The 18,311-nt window shown below is 48.6% G+C and overlaps 1 protein-coding gene across 2 annotated transcripts in view; it reads right to left on the bottom strand.

Annotated features, from left to right (window-relative positions):
* Positions 1–18,311, bottom strand: part of SFXN5 (sideroflexin 5) — a 373,664-nt gene that overhangs the window by 235,964 nt on the left and 119,389 nt on the right. For both annotated transcript variants that reach the window (XM_073649478.1, XM_073649469.1), the window contains 2 exons: positions 6,467–6,523; positions 2,576–2,641 (listed from right to left, as the gene is read on the bottom strand). In XM_073649478.1, coding sequence (XP_073505579.1) covers positions 2,576–2,641; positions 6,467–6,523 — 123 coding nt within the window. The remainder of the gene's footprint in view (positions 1–2,575; positions 2,642–6,466; positions 6,524–18,311) is intronic.

The following is an 18,311-nucleotide window of genomic DNA, read 5'->3' as shown; positions in this document are numbered from 1 at the left end:
ATAAAACAATACTAAAAATAAAAACAACAATAATAATAATAATAATTATAATAATAATAATACAATACTAAAAATAAAAACAATAATAATTACTGGTAAATATGGATTATCATATGCTATGTAAACATTTCCATCATAAATTACAAATTACTTTGAACATTTTTCCCCAGGGTTGGGGAGGATTTTTTTTTTTGTCCGGGATTAGAAAAAAAAAGTTGGTTTCCTTTAAAAACAGCACCCCGCCGGCTTACAGGCTGTGTGTGGTATTGCAACTCATCCCAATTTACTTCAATGTTGCAGAGCAAAATAACCAGATACAAAAGAAAAGGCAGCTACGTTTTTCTAACTCTTTGCAACCCTTTAAGTGCGAGGAGCTGCCCGATTAGAATATGGGATAGTCATCAGATTATATTATGGGATGGGTGGTGTGTCAGTGGGGGTGGGGCTCTACATGGAGGTACACCTTCGGTGACCCTGAGGACCACTGAACATGTCTGCACAGGTAAAATGGGGGGTAAAGTCATCACAGGAGCCCCCTGGTGAGAGCAGATACCCTGGACTCTGCCTGGTGCCGGCTCCGCGGGGGTGGAGCTAGTTTCCCATTGGTGTTCTTTGCCTCCTTGAGACGAGCTCCGCCCCTGAGGTTTTTAATCAGGTGTTTCTGGCTAAAGTCTTCGGTTATTTAGGGCATAGAAGGTTCAGAAAGTTTTCTCTTCTGTAACTAGAACTTAGAAGCATTGAACAGGATTAGAAAACAACATGTCTGCTGACTTTCCATTGACGACGCCCAATCAGTATGTGGTCAGTGTGTGGCACTGCAGCTCAGGGGCAAATGTGGTACTGCCATGACCTCTCTTTACCACCTTGGGTCTGTAGTGTGCAGTTTGTGGTTACCAGAATGCAGTGCAGCAGACCGTACCGCCCTATAGGAATAGGGGAACGGTGCAATGTGCCGGGGGACGGGGGAACGGTGCAATGTGCCGGGGGACGGGGGAACGGTGCAATGTGCCGGGGGACGGTGCAATGTGCAACGTGCCGGGGGACGGTGCAATGTGCAACGTGCCGGGGGACGGTGCAATGTGCAACGTGCCGGGGGACGGTGCAATGTGCAACGTGCCGGGGGACGGTGCAATGTGCAACGTGCCGGGGGACGGTGCAATGTGCAACGTGCCGGGGGACGGTGCAATGTGCAATGTGCCGGGGGACGATGCAATGTGCCGGGGGACGGTGCAATGTGCAATGTGCCGGGGGACGGTGCAATGTGCAATGTGCCGGGGGACGGTGCAATGTGCAATGTGCCGGGGGACGGTGCAATGTGCCGGGTGACGGTGCAATGTGCAATGTGCCGGGGGACGGTGCAATGTGCAATGCGCCGGGGGACGGTGCAATGTGCAATGCGCTGGGGGACGGTGCAATGTGCAATGCGCCGGGGGACGGTGCAATGTGTAATGTGCCGGGGGACGGTGCAATGTGCCGATGCAATGTGCAGGGGTACGGTGCAATGTGCAGGGGGACGGTGCAATGTGCCGGGGGATGGTGCAATGTGCCATGTGCCGATGCCATGTGTCGGGGGACGGTGCAACGTGCCATGTGCCGGTGCAACGTGCCATGTGCCGGGGGATGTTGCCATATGTGCCGGGGGACGGTGCCATATGTGCCGGGGGATGGTGCAATGTGCCATGTGCCGATGCAACGTGCCATGTGCCGGGGGACGGCGCAATGCGCCATGTGCCGATGCAATGTGCCATGTGCCGGTGCAATGTGCCGGGGGACGGTGCAACGTGCCATGTGCCGGGGGACGGTGCCATTTGCCAGAGGACGGTGCGATGTGCCATGTGCTGGGGGACTGTTCCATGTGCTGGGGAACGGTGCGATGTGCCATGTGCCAGAGGGGCGGTGTAATGTGCCGGGGGGGTGGGCGGTGCGACATACCATGTGCCGGGGGGGGCGGTGCGACGTGCAATGGGTTATGGTAACTTCGCAGGGTGAACGGCAGACGCAGTGTGAGGGCAGCGGATGAATGAGGCCAATTAGTCGCCATCACTTTGATCAGTAATGATTATTTGGTAATTGGCCGAGACACTGGAGAACGGCCCGCGCCATATTGGTCAGGAGGCTAATGAGCGTTGTCTGCGCTCGCTCCCTGGCGCACCCTGACATGGAGACATCTATGGACGGTCGGTGTAGCCACCAATAATTTCTATCAGAGGGGTGTAATGCTGCATGTCACCTGTGGAGGCGCTGCAGGGAGATGACATTTTACTTCTTCCTTAGGGGCGCGATCATAGGACATTGGGCTGCTTCAACTGATGTCACAGCATCCAATGAGAACTGAATATCTGTCTGTGCCCCTATGACAACACTTCCTGCTGACATTCAGTGTTATCATAGGGCCCGCAGACCTTACAATCTCACCTATTGGATATATTCATTTTCCTACTAAAAGCTTTCAGCCTTTGCTTGAGGCCTAGAGGAGATCAGCGGCGCCTGGAGCGGGCTCCTTATCACTAGTACTACACAGGGTGCGGCCCCTGATATAACAGTCATGGGGGCCCCGGGCCTAATGTGTACTCACTGCTATAGAGACCGCGCTGACGACAGCTCCAGTGTATCCCAGAATGAACTTGGACGTGGGAGAAGGCTGCAAAACAGGAGGAGACAGTCAGCAAGCAGGCGCCATAACAATCCTGTGCTCCTTACCTCATCGCTGCCGGACTGTCAGGATCCGCGCTCGCTGCCAGACAGTCAGGATCCGCGCTCGCTGCCAGACAGTCAGGGTCCGCGCTCGGTGCCGGACAGTCAGGGTCCGCGCTCGGTGCCGGACAGTCAGGGTCCGCGCTCGGTGCCGGACAGTCAGGGTCCGCGCTCGGTGCCGGACAGTCAGGGTCCGCGCTCGGTGCCGGACAGTCAGGGTCCGCGCTCGGTGCCGGACAGTCAGGGTCCGCGCTCGGTGCCGGACAGTCAGGGTCCGCGCTCGGTGCCGGACAGTCAGGGTCCGCGCTCGCTGCCGGACAGTCAGGGTCCGCGCTCGCTGCCGGACAGTCAGGGTCCGCGCTCGCTGCCGGACAGTCAGGGTCCGCGCTCGCTGCCGGACAGTCAGGGTCCGCGCTCGCTGCCGGACAGTCAGGGTCCGCGCTCGCTGCCGGACAGTCAGGGTCCGCGCTCGCTGCAGGACAGTCAGGGTCCGCGCTCGCTGCAGGACAGTCAGGGTCCGCGCTCGCTGCAGGACAGTCAGGGTCCGCGCTCGCTGCAGGACAGTCAGGGTCCGCGCTCGCTGCAGGACAGTCAGGGTCCACGCTCGCTGCCGGACAGTCAGGGTCCGCGCTCGCTGCCGGACAGTCAGGGTCCGCGCTCGCTGCCGGACAGTCAGGGTCCGCGCTCGCTGCCGGACAGTCAGGGTCCGCGCTCGCTGCCGGACAGTCAGGGTCCGCGCTCGCTGCCGGACAGTCAGGGTCCGCGCTCGCTGCCGGACAGTCAGGGTCCGCGCTCGCTGCCGGACAGTCAGGATCCGCGCTCGCTGCCGGACAGTCAGGATCCGCGCTCGCTGCCGGACAGTCAGGATCCGCGCTCGCTGCCGGACAGTCAGGATCCGCGCTCGCTGCCGGACAGTCAGGATCCGCGCTCGCTGCCGGACAGTCAGGATCCGCGCTCGCTGCCGGACAGTCAGGATCCGCGCTCGCTGCCGGACAGTCAGGATCCGCGCTCGCTGCCGGACAGTCAGGATCCGCGCTCGCTGCCGGACAGTCAGGATCCGCGCTCGCTGCCGGACAGTCAGGATCCGCGCTCGCTGGCGGACAGGATCCGCGCTCGCTGGCGGACAGTCAGGATCCGCGCTCGCTGGCGGACAGTCAGGATCCGCGCTCGCTGCCGGACTGTCAGGATCCGCGCTCGCTGCCGGACTGTCAGGATCCGCGCTCGCTGCCGGACTGTCAGGATCCGCGCTCGCTGCCGGACTGTCAGGATCCGCGCTCGCTGCCGGACTGTCAGGATCCGCGCTCGCTGCCGGACAGTCAGGATCCGCGCTCGCTGCCGGACTGTCAGGATCTGCGCTCCCTGCCAGTGATCATATATTCCAGGACTGAAAAGCAGCACAGGCCGGATATTCCTCGCAGCTGAGGGTTTGTCACAGTTGTATTCTATCCTCCGTCACATTGGAGCAAACGAATAACACAGGATTTTATTATTTTGCAATTGATGGTTTTATCTCCTGAATAATCCTCTAGACGAGACACCACTGTAACAAAGCCTCAGCTGTGAGAAGCATTCAGTCAGGAGAGCGGGTTATTCCTGCTGCTATTCACTGACAACAAGCAGAGCGCCGGCAATAAACCTGCACAGCAGGAGTCCATTCAGGACATTTTCCTGTGTCCCTATGACAACACTTCTGTGCTCACGAGTTTCTTATACAGGCCAGAAAAAGGTAAGCGGGTCTGATGGCACAATGATAAGTATGGGCCACAGCGAGGGGATAAGTGTTGTCATAGGGACAAAGGGAGGCTTGGATCATCACCTCTGATGTCACTATGATAACTATTTGCCACAGAGGGGGAAGAAGAGTTGTCATAGGGACACAAGGAGGCTGGAAGCATCACCTCTGATGTCACTATGATAACTATGGGCCAGAGCGAGGGGAAGAAGTGCTGTCATAGGGACACAAAGAGGCTGGAAGCATCACCTCTGATGTCACCATGATAACTATGGACCGCAGAGGGGGAAGAAGTGTTGTCATAGGGACACAAGGAGGCCGGGAGCATCACATCTCTGATGTCACTATGATAACTATGGACCACAGAGGGGGAAGTAGTGTTGTCATAGGGACACAAGGAGGCTATTACAGGGGTCTATGACTGCTGACAATATAGGGGAATCTCTTAGAGGGATTGTGCAGATTTATTTAGGTAACGTTTAAAGGGGCCAAATATATCACAGGAGAAGACAAATGTATGACCACCGACCGATCCTGGGGAGAACGCTGCACCTTCACACATCACATAGAGGTGAACGGAGGTCACACGGGCACCACAGCTCCCATAGAGGGGAATGGAGCGAAGGTCACACAGGAACCACTGCTCCCATAGAGGTGAATGGAGCGGAGGTCACACGGGCACCACTGCTCCCATAAAGGTGAATGGAGCGGAGGTCACACGGGCACTATTGATCCCATAAAGGTGAATGGAGCGGAGGTCACACGGGCACTATTGATCCCATAAAGGGGAATAGAGCGGAGGTCACATGTACACTACTGCTCCCATAGAGGTGAATGGAGCTGAGGTCACACGGGCACCACTGCTCCCATAGAGGTGAATGGAGCGGAGGTCACACGGGCACTATTGGTCCCATAGAGGTGAATGGAGCGGAGGTCACACGGGCACCACTGCTCCCATAGAGGTGAATGGAGCGGAGGTCACACGGGCACTATTGATCCCATAAAGGTGAATGGAGCTGAGGTCACACGGGCACTACTGCTCCCATAGAGGGGAATGGAGCGGAGGTCACACGGGCACTACTGCTCCCATAGAGGGGAATGGAGCGGAGGTCACACGGGCACCACTGCTCCCACAGAGGGGAATGGAGCGGAGGTCACATGTACACTACTGCTCCCATAGAGGTGAATGGAGCTGAGGTCACACGGGCACTACTGCTCCCATAGAGGGGAATGGAGCGGAGGTCACACGGGCACCACTGCTCCCATAGAGGTGAATGGAGCGGAGGTCACACGTGCACCACTACTCCCATAGAGGTGAATGGAGCGGAGGTCACACGGGCACTACTGCTCCCATAAAGGTGAATGGAGCGGAGGTCACACGGGCACCACTGCTCCCATAGAGGTGAATGGAGCGAAGGTCACATAGGGGCACAGGACCCCAGTTCCTGTGATTAGTCCCTCAGCGATCGTGTGACCTGTTAATAGGTGATAAATGTTTTTCATGACACGACCCCTGCTATGACTTCCTACGATAACCTATAAGATGTCCGCTTGCTGTCAGTGAATGAAAACCTCCTGACTTATATCTGGACGTTCTGCTACGTGTAAAGGCAGCAGAATAACCCTGTCTCCTGAGCTGACACTTCGCTACATTGTATCAGTGCCGGTCACAAATCCAGCGAGGACTATAGAGCTCCTCACCGACAGCAAGCAGAGCTCCTGAGAAGGCAAAGGACTGAGACAACGTGTCTGCCATTGCTCTGATGACCCCGGGCCTCTCCAGCAGCTGCGGAGGAGGAGAAAACAGAAGGCGGAGGATGGGGGTAAGCCCCTGCAGATGATGGCGGTGGTGGGGAACAAGCATGGCGCTACTTACCCCTCCCAGCGAGGAGCAGACAGAAAGGAAGGAAAGCGGGAAAAGAGAATGAACAAGAGCAGAGGAGGTGAAATGTCCATGTGTCCGGCGAGATGGAGGAGGCGATGACATGAGCATCATGGGGTCCGGGCCCTTGGGGGTCCGCGGAGAGGGACGGTTCTCACCTTGCTCGCGTTGCGATTTGCATAGTTGACACCCGCATTGTGACTCTGATTCAACCACTGCGGAAGAGAGAAGAGGAAAGTTATCGGTACCACCGCAATACTGACAGCGCCCCCCGAGACCGGGGATCCCAGGGGCCGTCCACTGCTGTGAACATCACTCTGAATCGTTATATCAGGCAATGCTCTAAAAAATAAGTATGAGGACAGGAAGTGTTGTCGTGGGGGCGCAGTGGAGAAGCTGTGGAATGTTAATCTTCTCTTTTGTGCCTTCATACTGTGCGGACAGAGCGGAGCGGCTCCGTGGTGGGATCACCAGCAGCGTGCGCAGGGGATACGCAGGATCCTGTGACAGGCACCGTGTTTACCGCAGTGAACAGACGGCCCCCGATCCACGCTGGAGTTATCAAAGCCCACGGCAGCTTTCTAAATGTCACTATGGTGGTGACAGCGACAAACACATGTCACCGGCTGTGAGTGGGATCAGCGCTCTGCAGAGTAACCTCTTCACTGCCGCACACTAGCCGGTGGAAACAAAGATGCAGAATGGACGGAGGAGCTCACACTCTAATCCAGGCCTCGGACGGGAAGGAGGAACATCTCACCACAACTGCCTGCGATCAACAAGACCTGCACACCTCCACTAACCTGACCTTGATCCTGCACATCTCCACTAAACTGACCCTGATTCCGCACACCTCCAATAACCTGACCCTGATCCCGCACACGTCCACTAACCTGACCCTGATCCCACACACCTCCACTAACATGACCCTGATCCCGCACACCTCCACTAACCTGACCATGATCCCGCACACCTCCATTAACCTGACCCTGAGCCCGTATACCTCCACTAACCTGACCCTGAGCCCGCACACCTCCACTAACCTGACCCTGATCCCGCACACCTCCACTAACCTTACCCTGATCCCGCACACCTCCACTAACCTGACCCTGATACCGCACAACTCCATTAATCTGACCCTGATCCCGTACACCTCCACTAACCTGACCCCGCACACCTCCACTAACCTGACCCCGCACACCTCCACTAACCTGACCCTGATCCCGCACACCTACACTAACCTGACCCTGATCCCGCGCACTTCCACTGACCTGACCCTGATCCCGCGCATCTCCACTAACCTGACCCTGATCTCGCGCACCTCCACTAACCTGACCCTGATCCCGCACACCTCCACTGACCTGACCCTGATCCCGCACACCTCCACTAACCTGACCCTGATCCCGCACACCTCCACTAACCTGACCCTGATCCCGCACACCTCCACTAACCTGACCCTGATCCCGCACTCCTCCACTGACCAGACCCAGATCCCGCACTCCTCCACTAACCTGACACTCATCCTGCACACGTCCACTAATCTGACCCTGAACCTGCACACGATCACAAATATAACTACTATAATACAGCCCCTATGTACTATATATATATATAGGAGCAGCATTATAGTAGTTATATTCTTGTGCATAGGCACAGTATTATAGTAGTTATAGTCTTTCACATAGGGCAGAATATAACTACTATAATACTGCCCCCTATGTACAAGAATATAACTACTATAATACTGCCCCCTATGTACAAGAATATAACTACTATAATACTGCCCCTATGTACAAGAATATAACTACTATAATACTGCCCCCTATGTACAAGAATATAACTACTATAATACTGCAACCTATGTACAAGAATATAACTACTATAATACTGCCCCCTATGTACAAGAATATAACTACTATAATACTGCCCTTATGTACAAGAATGTAACTACTACAATACTGCCCCCTATGTACAAGAATATAACAACTATAATACTGCTCCTATGTACAAGAATATAAATACTATAATACTGTACCTATGTACAAGAATATAACTACCATAATACGGCCCCCTATGTACAAGAATATAACTACTATAATACTGCTCCTATGTACAAGAATATAACTACTATAATACTGCCCCCTATGTACAAGAATATAACTACTATAATACTGCTCCTATGTACAAGAATATAACTACTATAATACTGCCCCTATGTACAAGAATATAACTACTATAATACTGTACCTATGTACAAGAATATAACTACTATAATACGGCCCCCTATGTACAAGAATATAACTACTATAATACTGCTCCTATGTACAAGAATATAACTACTATAATACTGCCCCCTATGTACAAGAATATAACTACTATAATACTGCCCCTATGTACAAGAATATAACTACTATAATACTGCACCTATGTACAAGAATATAACTACTATAATACTGCCCCTATGTACAAGAATATAACTACTATAATACTGCCCTTATGTACAAGAATGTAACTACTATAATACTGCCCCCTATGTACAAGAATATAACAACTATAATACTGCTCCTATGTACAAGAATATAACTACTATAATACTGCACCTATGTACAAGAATATAACTACTATAATACGGCCCCCTATGTACAAGAATATAACTACTATAATACAGCTCCTATGTACAAGAATATAACTACTATAATACTGCCCCTATGTACAAGAATATAACTACTATAATACTGCCCCTATGTACAAGAATATAACTACTATAATACTGCCCCCTATGTACAAGAATATAACTACTATAATACTGCAACCTATGTACAAGAATATAACTACTATAATACTGCCCCCTATGTACAAGAATATAACTACTATAATACTGCCCTTATGTACAAGAATGTAACTACTATAATACTGCCCCCTATGTACAAGAATATAACAACTATAATACTGCTCCTATATACAAGAATATAACTACTATAATACTGCCCTTATGTACAAGAATGTAACTACTATAATACTGCCCCCTATGTACAAGAATATAACAACTATAATACTGCTCCTATGTACAAGAATATAACTACTATAATACTGCACCTATGTACAAGAATATAACTACTATAATACGGCCCCCTATGTACAAGAATATAACTACTATAATACTGCTCCTATGTACAAGAATATAACTACTATAATACTGCCCCTATGTACAAAAATATAACTACTATAATACTGCCCCTATGTACAAGAATATAACTACTATAATACTGCCCCTATGTACAAGAATATAACTACTATAATACAGCTCCTATGTACAAGAATATAACTACTAAAATACTGCTCCTATGTACAAGAATATAACTACTATAATACTACCCCCTGTGTACAAGAATATATCTACTATAATACTGCCCCCTGCGTACAAGAATATAAATACTATAATACTGCTCCTATGTACAAGAATATAACTACTATAATACTGCTGCTATGTACAAGAATATAACTACTATAATACTGCTCCTATGTACGAGAATATAACTACTATAATACTGCCACTATGTACAAGAATATAACTACTATAATACTGCTCCTATGTACAAGAATATAACTACTATAATACTGCCGCTATGTACAAGAATATAACTACTATAATACTGCCGCTATGTACAAGAATATAACTACTATAATACTGCTCCTATGTACAAGAATATAACTACTATAAAACTGCTCCTATGTACAAGAATATAACTACTATAAAACTGCTCCTATGTACAAGAATATAACTACTATAATACAGCTCCTATGTACAAGAATATAACTACTATAATACTGCCCCCTATGTACAAGAATATAACTACTATAATACTGCCCTTATGTACAAGAATGTAACTACTACAATACTGCCCCCTATGTACAAGAATAAAACAACTATAATACTGCTCCTATGTACAAGAATATAACTACTATAATACTGTACCTATGTACAAGAATATAACTACTATAATACGGCCCCCTATGTACAAGAATATAACTACTATAATACTGCTCCTATGTACAAGAATATAACTACTATAATACTGCCCCCTATGTACAAGAATATAACTACTATAATACTGTCCCTATGTACAAGAATATAACTACTATAATACTGCACCTATGTACAAGAATATAACTACTATAATACTGCCCCTATGTACAAGAATATAACTACTATAATACAGCCCCTATGTACTATATATATATAAATATATATATAGGAGCAGCATTATAGAGGTTATATTCTTGTGCATAGGCACAGTATTATAGTAGTTATAGTCTTTCACATAGGGCAGAATATAACTACTATAATACTGCCCCCTATGTACAAGAATATAACTACTATAATACTGCCCCTATGTACAAGAATATAACTACTATAATACTGCCCCCTATGTACAAGAATATAACTACTATAATACTGCAACCTATGTACAAGAATATAACTACTATAATACTGCCCCCTATGTACAAGAATATAACTACTATAATACTGCCCTTATGTACAAGAATGTAACTACTATAATACTGCCCCCTATGTACAAGAATATAACAACTATAATACTGCTCCTATGTACAAGAATATAACTACTATAATACTGCACCTATGTACAAGAATATAACTACTATAATACGGCCCCCTATGTACAAGAATATAACTACTATAATACTGCTCCTATGTACAAGAATATAACTACTATAATACTGCCCCTATGTACAAGAATATAACTACTATAATACTGCCCCTATGTACAAGAATATAACTACTATAATACTGCCCCTATGTACAAGAATATAACTACTATAATACAGCTCCTATGTACAAGAATATAACTACTAAAATACTGCTCCTATGTACAAGAATATAACTACTATAATACTGCCCCCTGTGTACAAGAATATATCTACTATAATACTGCCCCCTGCATACAAGAATATAAATACTATAATACTGCTCCTATGTACAAGAATATAACTACTATAATACTGCTGCTATGTACAAGAATATAACTACTATAATACTGCTCCTATGTACGAGAATATAACTACTATAATACTGCCACTATGTACAAGAATATAACTACTATAATACTGCTCCTATGTACAAGAATATAACTACTATAATACTGCACCTATGTACAAGAATATAACTACTATAATACTGCCGCTATGTACAAGAATATAACTACTATAATACTGCTCCTATGTACAAGAATATAACTACTATAAAACTGCTCCTATGTACAAGAATATAACTACTATAAAACTGCTCCTATGTACAAGAATATAACTACTATAATACAGCTCCTATGTACAAGAATATAACTATTATAATACTGCTCCCTATGTACAAGAATATAACTACTATAAAACTGCTCCTATGTACAAGAATATAACTACTATAATACAGCTCCTATGTACAAGAATATAACTACTATAATACTGCTCCCTATGTACAAGAATATAACTACTATAATACTGCTCCTATGTACAACAATATAACTACTATAATACTGCCGCTAAGTACAAGAATATAACTACTATAATACTGCTCCTATGTACAAGAATATAACTACTATAATACTGCCGCTATGTACAAGAATATAACTACTATAATACTGCTCCTATGTACAAGAATATAACTACGATAATACTGCTCCTATGTACAAGAATATAACTACTATAATACAGCTCCTATGTACAAGAATATAACTACTATAATACTGCTCCCTATGTACAAGAATATAACTACTATAATACTGCTCCTATGTACAAGAATATAACTACTATAATACTGCCGCTAAGTACAAGAATATAACTACTATAATACTGCTCCTATGTACAAGAATATAACTACTATAATACTGCCGCTATGTACAAGAATATAACTACTACAATACTGCTCCCTATATACAAGAATATAACTACTATAATACTGCTCCTATGTACAAGAATATAACTACTATAATACTGCTCCCTATGTACAAGAATATAACTACTATAATACTGCCACTATGTACAAGAATATAACTACTATAATACTGCTCCTATGTACAAGAATATAACTACTATAATACTGCTCCTATGTACAAGAATATAACTACTATAATACTGCTCATATGTACAAGAATATAGCTACTATAATACTGCCGCTATGTATAAGAATATAACTACTATAATACTGCTCCTATGTACAAGAATATAACTACTATAATACTGCCCCTATGTACAAGAATATAACTACTATAATACTGCTCCCTATATACAAGAATATAACTACTATAATACTGCTCCTATGTACAAGAATATAACTACTATAATACTGCTCCTATGTACAAGAATATAACTACTATAATACTGCTCCTATGTACAAGAATATAACTACTATAATACTGCTCCTATGTACAAGAATACAACTACTATAATACTGCTCCCTATATACAAGAATATAACTACTATAATACGGCTCCTATGTGCAAGAATATAACTACTATAATACTGCTCCTATGTACGAGAATATAACTACTATAATACTGCCACTATGTACAAGAATATAACTACTATAATACTGCTCCTATGTACAAGAATATAACTACTATAATACTGCACCTATGTACAAGAATATAACTACTATAATACTGCCGCTATGTACAAGAATATAACTACTATAATACTGCTCCTATGTACAATAATATAACTACTATAAAACTGCTCCTATGTACAAGAATATAACTACTATAAAACTGCTCCTATGTACAAGAATATAACTACTATAATACAGCTCCTATGTACAAGAATATAACTATTATAATACTGCTCCCTATGTACAAGAATATAACTACTACAAAACTGCTCCTATGTACAAGAATATAACTACTATAATACAGCTCCTATGTACAAGAATATAACTACTATAATACTGCTCCCTATGTACAAGAATATAACTACTATAATACTGCTCCTATGTACAAGAATATAACTACTATAATACTGCCGCTAAGTACAAGAATATAACTACTATAATACTGCTCCTATGTACAAGAATATAACTACTATAATACTGCCGCTATGTACAAGAAGATAACTACTATAATACTGCTCCTATGTACAAGAATATAACTACGATAATACTGCTCCTATGTACAAGAATATAACTACTATAATACAGCTCCTATGTACAAGAATATAACTACTACAATACTGCCCCCTATGTACAAGAATATAACTACTATAATACTGCTCCTATGTACAAGAATATAACTACTATAATACTGTACCTATGTACAAGAATATAACTACTATAATACGGCCCCCTATGTACAAGAATATAACTACTATAATACTGCTCCTATGTACAAGAATATAACTACTATAATACTGCCCCCTATGTACAAGAATATAACTACTATAATACTGTCCCTATGTACAAGAATATAACTACTATAATACTGCACCTGTAGCGCTGGCGTCCCTGCCCTCTGCTAGGCAGGGACGCTGCTCCCCTCACCGCTCTGCTCCGTGCCCGGCGTCCTCTCCCCGCTCTGCTGTCAGCGCGTGCTCCTGCCCGGCGTCCTCTCCCCGCTCTGCTGTCAGCGCGTGCTCCTGCCCGGCGTCCTCTCCCCGCTCTGCTGTCAGCGCGCGCTCCGTCCCGGCGTCCTCCTCCTGCTCTGCTCTCGGCGCGCGCTCCTTCCCGGCCCCTGTGCTTAGGGCGCGCGCGCGCGCGCTCCCCTCCTCTTAAAGGGGCCGCGCGCGCCGCCCTAAAGAGTCCCCGGCCAATGGCCGGAGGACTTCATCATATAAAAGGCACCTCCTCCAAAATGGAGGTGCCCGAGCAATGTTGTTTGCACCTGTGTCTCACCTGTGCTTCAGCCCTCAGGTCCCGTTGCCAGTTACCTGCTAGTTACCTGCCAGTACCTGCCAGTTACCTGCCTGATTCCTGCCTGAATACTTGTTACCTGTCTGCCAGTCTGAGGTCCGACGGTCTGCCTTACTTCTCCGGTCAGTCTGTCTATGGACCAGCTTGCCCGCTCACCTGGGAGCGCTTCTCCGTTATCTGCCTGCTTGCCAGCCCGGAGGCTCCGTTGTCACGTGCTGTGACCACCAGCTATCTCAGCGACTCTTGCCCGCTCACCTGGGAGCGCATCTCCGTTACCTGCCTGCTTGCCAGCCCGGAGGTCCCGTTGTCACGTGCGGTGACCATCAGCTATTCCAGAGACTCTTGCCCGCTCACCTGGGAGCGCATCTCCGTTACCTGCCTGCTTGCCAGCCCGGAGGTTCCGCCGTCACGTGCCGTGACCACCTGCTATTCCTGAGACTCTCGCTTGCTCACCTGGGAGCACCCATCTACCATCTGCCTGCTAGCCTACCCGGAGGCTCTGCCATCACAGGTCGTACCTACCCCTTACCCAGAGACTGCCCTGATCACTTGCCGTATCTCCCTGTCCGTTCACCCAGAGACTGCCCTGATCACTTGCCGTATCTCCCTGTCCGTTCATCCAGAGACTGCCACCCGCTCCCTTACAAGGGCCGCCCCCTTGTATAGTAGCTCAGAGGTTCCGCCTCCCGGACCCGTTACAGTTTGCTCGGGCCATGGAACCCGGTGGCACCCAAGCTCCCTCGCTCTCGGACCTCTGTCTTGAACTGTCCCGTCAGAGGTCCCAACAGGAGACCATCCTGGGTCACCTGCGGAATGTTAATACTCGCCTGAACACTCTGTCTGATCCACCAACAACCTCCGCCAGTACCATGGTATCCTTTTCCGGACCCCGGCTCTCTGCACCTCCTCGCTTCGGAGGCGACTCCGTCCTGGCTCGGGGCTTCATAAATCAGTGCACCCTGCATTTTGAACTATTATCCCACCAGTTTAACTCCGACCGAGCCAAAATTGCCTTTATCATGTCCCATCTCACCGGGGAGGCCCTGGCCTGGCTAAATCCTCTATGGGAGAGAGGAGATCCCCTGGTGTCCGACTTGCCTGCCTTTCTCATGGCTTTCCGGAAAGCCTTCGACGAACCCGGACGGAGGACCTCATCCGCATCTTCTCTGCTTCGCCTCCGTCAGGGAAGCCTCACCGTGGGCCAATATGCCATACGGTTCCGTACCCTTGCCTCGGAGCTGGCCTGGGATAACGAAGCCCTGGTATCCGTCTTCTGGGAGGGTCTGTCCGGCCGTATTAAAGATGAACTTGCTGGTCGGGACATTCCTACCACTCTCGATGATCTAATAACCCTTGCCACCCGGATTGACCTACGGTTCCAGGAGCGTGCCAAAGAGGTCACCCGTGAGAGAAGGATTCCACGTCTAGCTCCTACTTTCCAGGAACCCGTCATTCCTTCCGTTTCTCCACAGGTACACTCTCCTGAGCCTATGCAGGTCGACCAGACCAAGATGGTCAAATCCCGTCAGGATTTCCGCCGTGCCGAGGGGAGCTGCTTCTACTGTGGCAGTAAGGAGCATCTGATCCGTGCCTGCCCGGAGAGGTCGGGAGAACGCCTGTATCTAGGTTCACTCAGAGGGGTCGATCTAGACAAAAATAGATCCTCTCCATCCCTGCTGTTGTCAGTCTCAATCATCTGCGGGGAGAATCGTTATTCCGAACTAGCCCAACTTGACTCTGGAGCAGCCGGAAATCTTATTTCACAGTCCCTGGTGGAGAAATTCCGCATCCCCACCAAACCTCTGGCTGTACCCTTGTCTGTTGTTGCCGTGGATGGGGGCCTCTTACCTCGCCCCATCCAATTCATCACCGAATCCATTACTCTGCAGGTGGGAATGCTGCATTCAGAGAGTATCTCCTTTCACGTTCTGCCTGGTCTCCCTCACGCCCTCTTGCTAGGTCTGCCTTGGCTCCAGAGACATGCACCCGTGCTTGACTGGCAAACCGGAGAAGTCCTTCACTGGGGACAGGCCTGTCATAAAACCTGCCTGGTTCCCGTCCATTCCGTCCGTCCCTCTCCTATCCCAGCTAATCTACCTGGACTTCCGATTCCTTATTGGTCTAGTACTGATGTCTTTGTTAAGGAGGAGGCAGAGACATCACCACCTCATAGACCATGTGATTGCCCCATCGATCCCGCCAGAGTAATGCAGGTGGCTCCCGTGAGTCTAAATTGTCTCCCTCCTGGTAAGACGTTCGTATCGGTACCTGATCGGGAGAGAATCCTACACTGGGGTCATTCGTCTAAACTAGCTGACCACGCCGGTCGGAAAAAGACCCTCCAGCTTATTACCCGACACTACTGGTGGCCTAACCTGCACAAGGATGTTATGGACTTTGTTTCTGCCTGTGTGTCCTGCGCCCGCAACAAAGTTCCGAGACACCTGTCGGCCGGCCGCCTTCTTCCTCTGCCAGTACCTGCTGCCCCCTGGCAGCATTTAGCGATGGACCCTCCTCAATTCCGTCCTGGGGATAAAGTCTGGCTCTCGTCCAAATATGTCCGACTCAAGATCCCTTCCTATAAGTTAGGGTCTCGGTTCATCGGCCCACTGGTGGTCATCGGTCAGATCAACCCGGTAGCCTATAAATTGAAACTCCCGGCCAACTTACGGATCCCTAACTCCTTCCATGTATCTCTCCTCAAACCTGTGGTACTTAACTCTTTTTCTAAGTCTACAGGTACGCCTCCTGCTCTGGTTTCTGCTGAGGACAAGTTTGAGGTAGAGAACATTCTTGCCAGCAAAAGGGTAAGAGGAAAGACCTTTTTTCTGGTAGATTGGAGGGGGTTTGGTCCTGAGGAGAGAACGTGGGAGCCCCGGGAGAACATCCATGCCCCTCTCATCCTAGCTAAATTTCTGTCTGGCCTAAAAAAGGGGGGGCCTAAAGGGGGAGGTACTGTAGCGCTGGCGTCCCTGCCCTCTGCTAGGCAGGGACGCTGCTCCCCTCACCGCTCTGCTCCGTGCCCGGCGTCCTCTCCCCGCTCTGCTGTCAGCGCGTGCTCCTGCCCGGCGTCCTCTCCCCGCTCTGCTGTCAGCGCGTGCTCCTGCCCGGCGTCCTCTCCCCGCTCTGCTGTCAGCGCGCGCTCCGTCCCGGCGTCCTCCTCCTGCTCTGCTCTCGGCGCGCGCTCCTTCCCGGCCCCTGTGCTTAGGGCGCGCGCGCGCGCGCTCCCCTCCTCTTAAAGGGGCCGCGCGCGCCGCCCTAAAGAGTCCCCGGCCAATGGCCGGAGGACTTCATCATATAAAAGGCACCTCCTCCAAAATGGAGGTGCCCGAGCAATGTTGTTTGCACCTGTGTCTCACCTGTGCTTCAGCCCTCAGGTCCCGTTGCCAGTTACCTGCTAGTTACCTGCCAGTACCTGCCAGTTACCTGCCTGATTCCTGCCTGAATACTTGTTACCTGTCTGCCAGTCTGAGGTCCGACGGTCTGCCTTACTTCTCCGGTCAGTCTGTCTATGGACCAGCTTGCCCGCTCACCTGGGAGCGCTTCTCCGTTATCTGCCTGCTTGCCAGCCCGGAGGCTCCGTTGTCACGTGCTGTGACCACCAGCTATCTCAGCGACTCTTGCCCGCTCACCTGGGAGCGCATCTCCGTTACCTGCCTGCTTGCCAGCCCGGAGGTTCCGCCGTCACGTGCCGTGACCACCTGCTATTCCTGAGACTCTCGCTTGCTCACCTGGGAGCACCCATCTACCATCTGCCTGCTAGCCTACCCGGAGGCTCTGCCATCACAGGTCGTACCTACCCCTTACCCAGAGACTGCCCTGATCACTTGCCGTATCTCCCTGTCCGTTCACCCAGAGACTGCCCTGATCACTTGCCGTATCTCCCTGTCCGTTCATCCAGAGACTGCCACCCGCTCCCTTACAAGGGCCGCCCCCTTGTATAGTAGCTCAGAGGTTCCGCCTCCCGGACCCGTTACAGCACCTATGTACAAGAATATAACTACTATAATACTGCCCCTATGTACAAGAATATAACTACTATAATACAGCCCCTATGTACTATATATATATAAATATATATATAGGAGCAG

Source organism: Phyllobates terribilis, unplaced genomic scaffold (genome assembly GCF_046119375.1).
Source record: "Phyllobates terribilis strain yellow unplaced genomic scaffold, ASM4611937v1 Scaffold_1__5_contigs__length_1240528914, whole genome shotgun sequence".
Classification (NCBI taxonomy): domain Eukaryota; kingdom Metazoa; phylum Chordata; class Amphibia; order Anura; family Dendrobatidae; genus Phyllobates; species Phyllobates terribilis.
The sequence above is the reverse complement of the archived record's forward strand: the minus strand, read 5'-3'. Positions and strand labels throughout refer to the sequence as shown.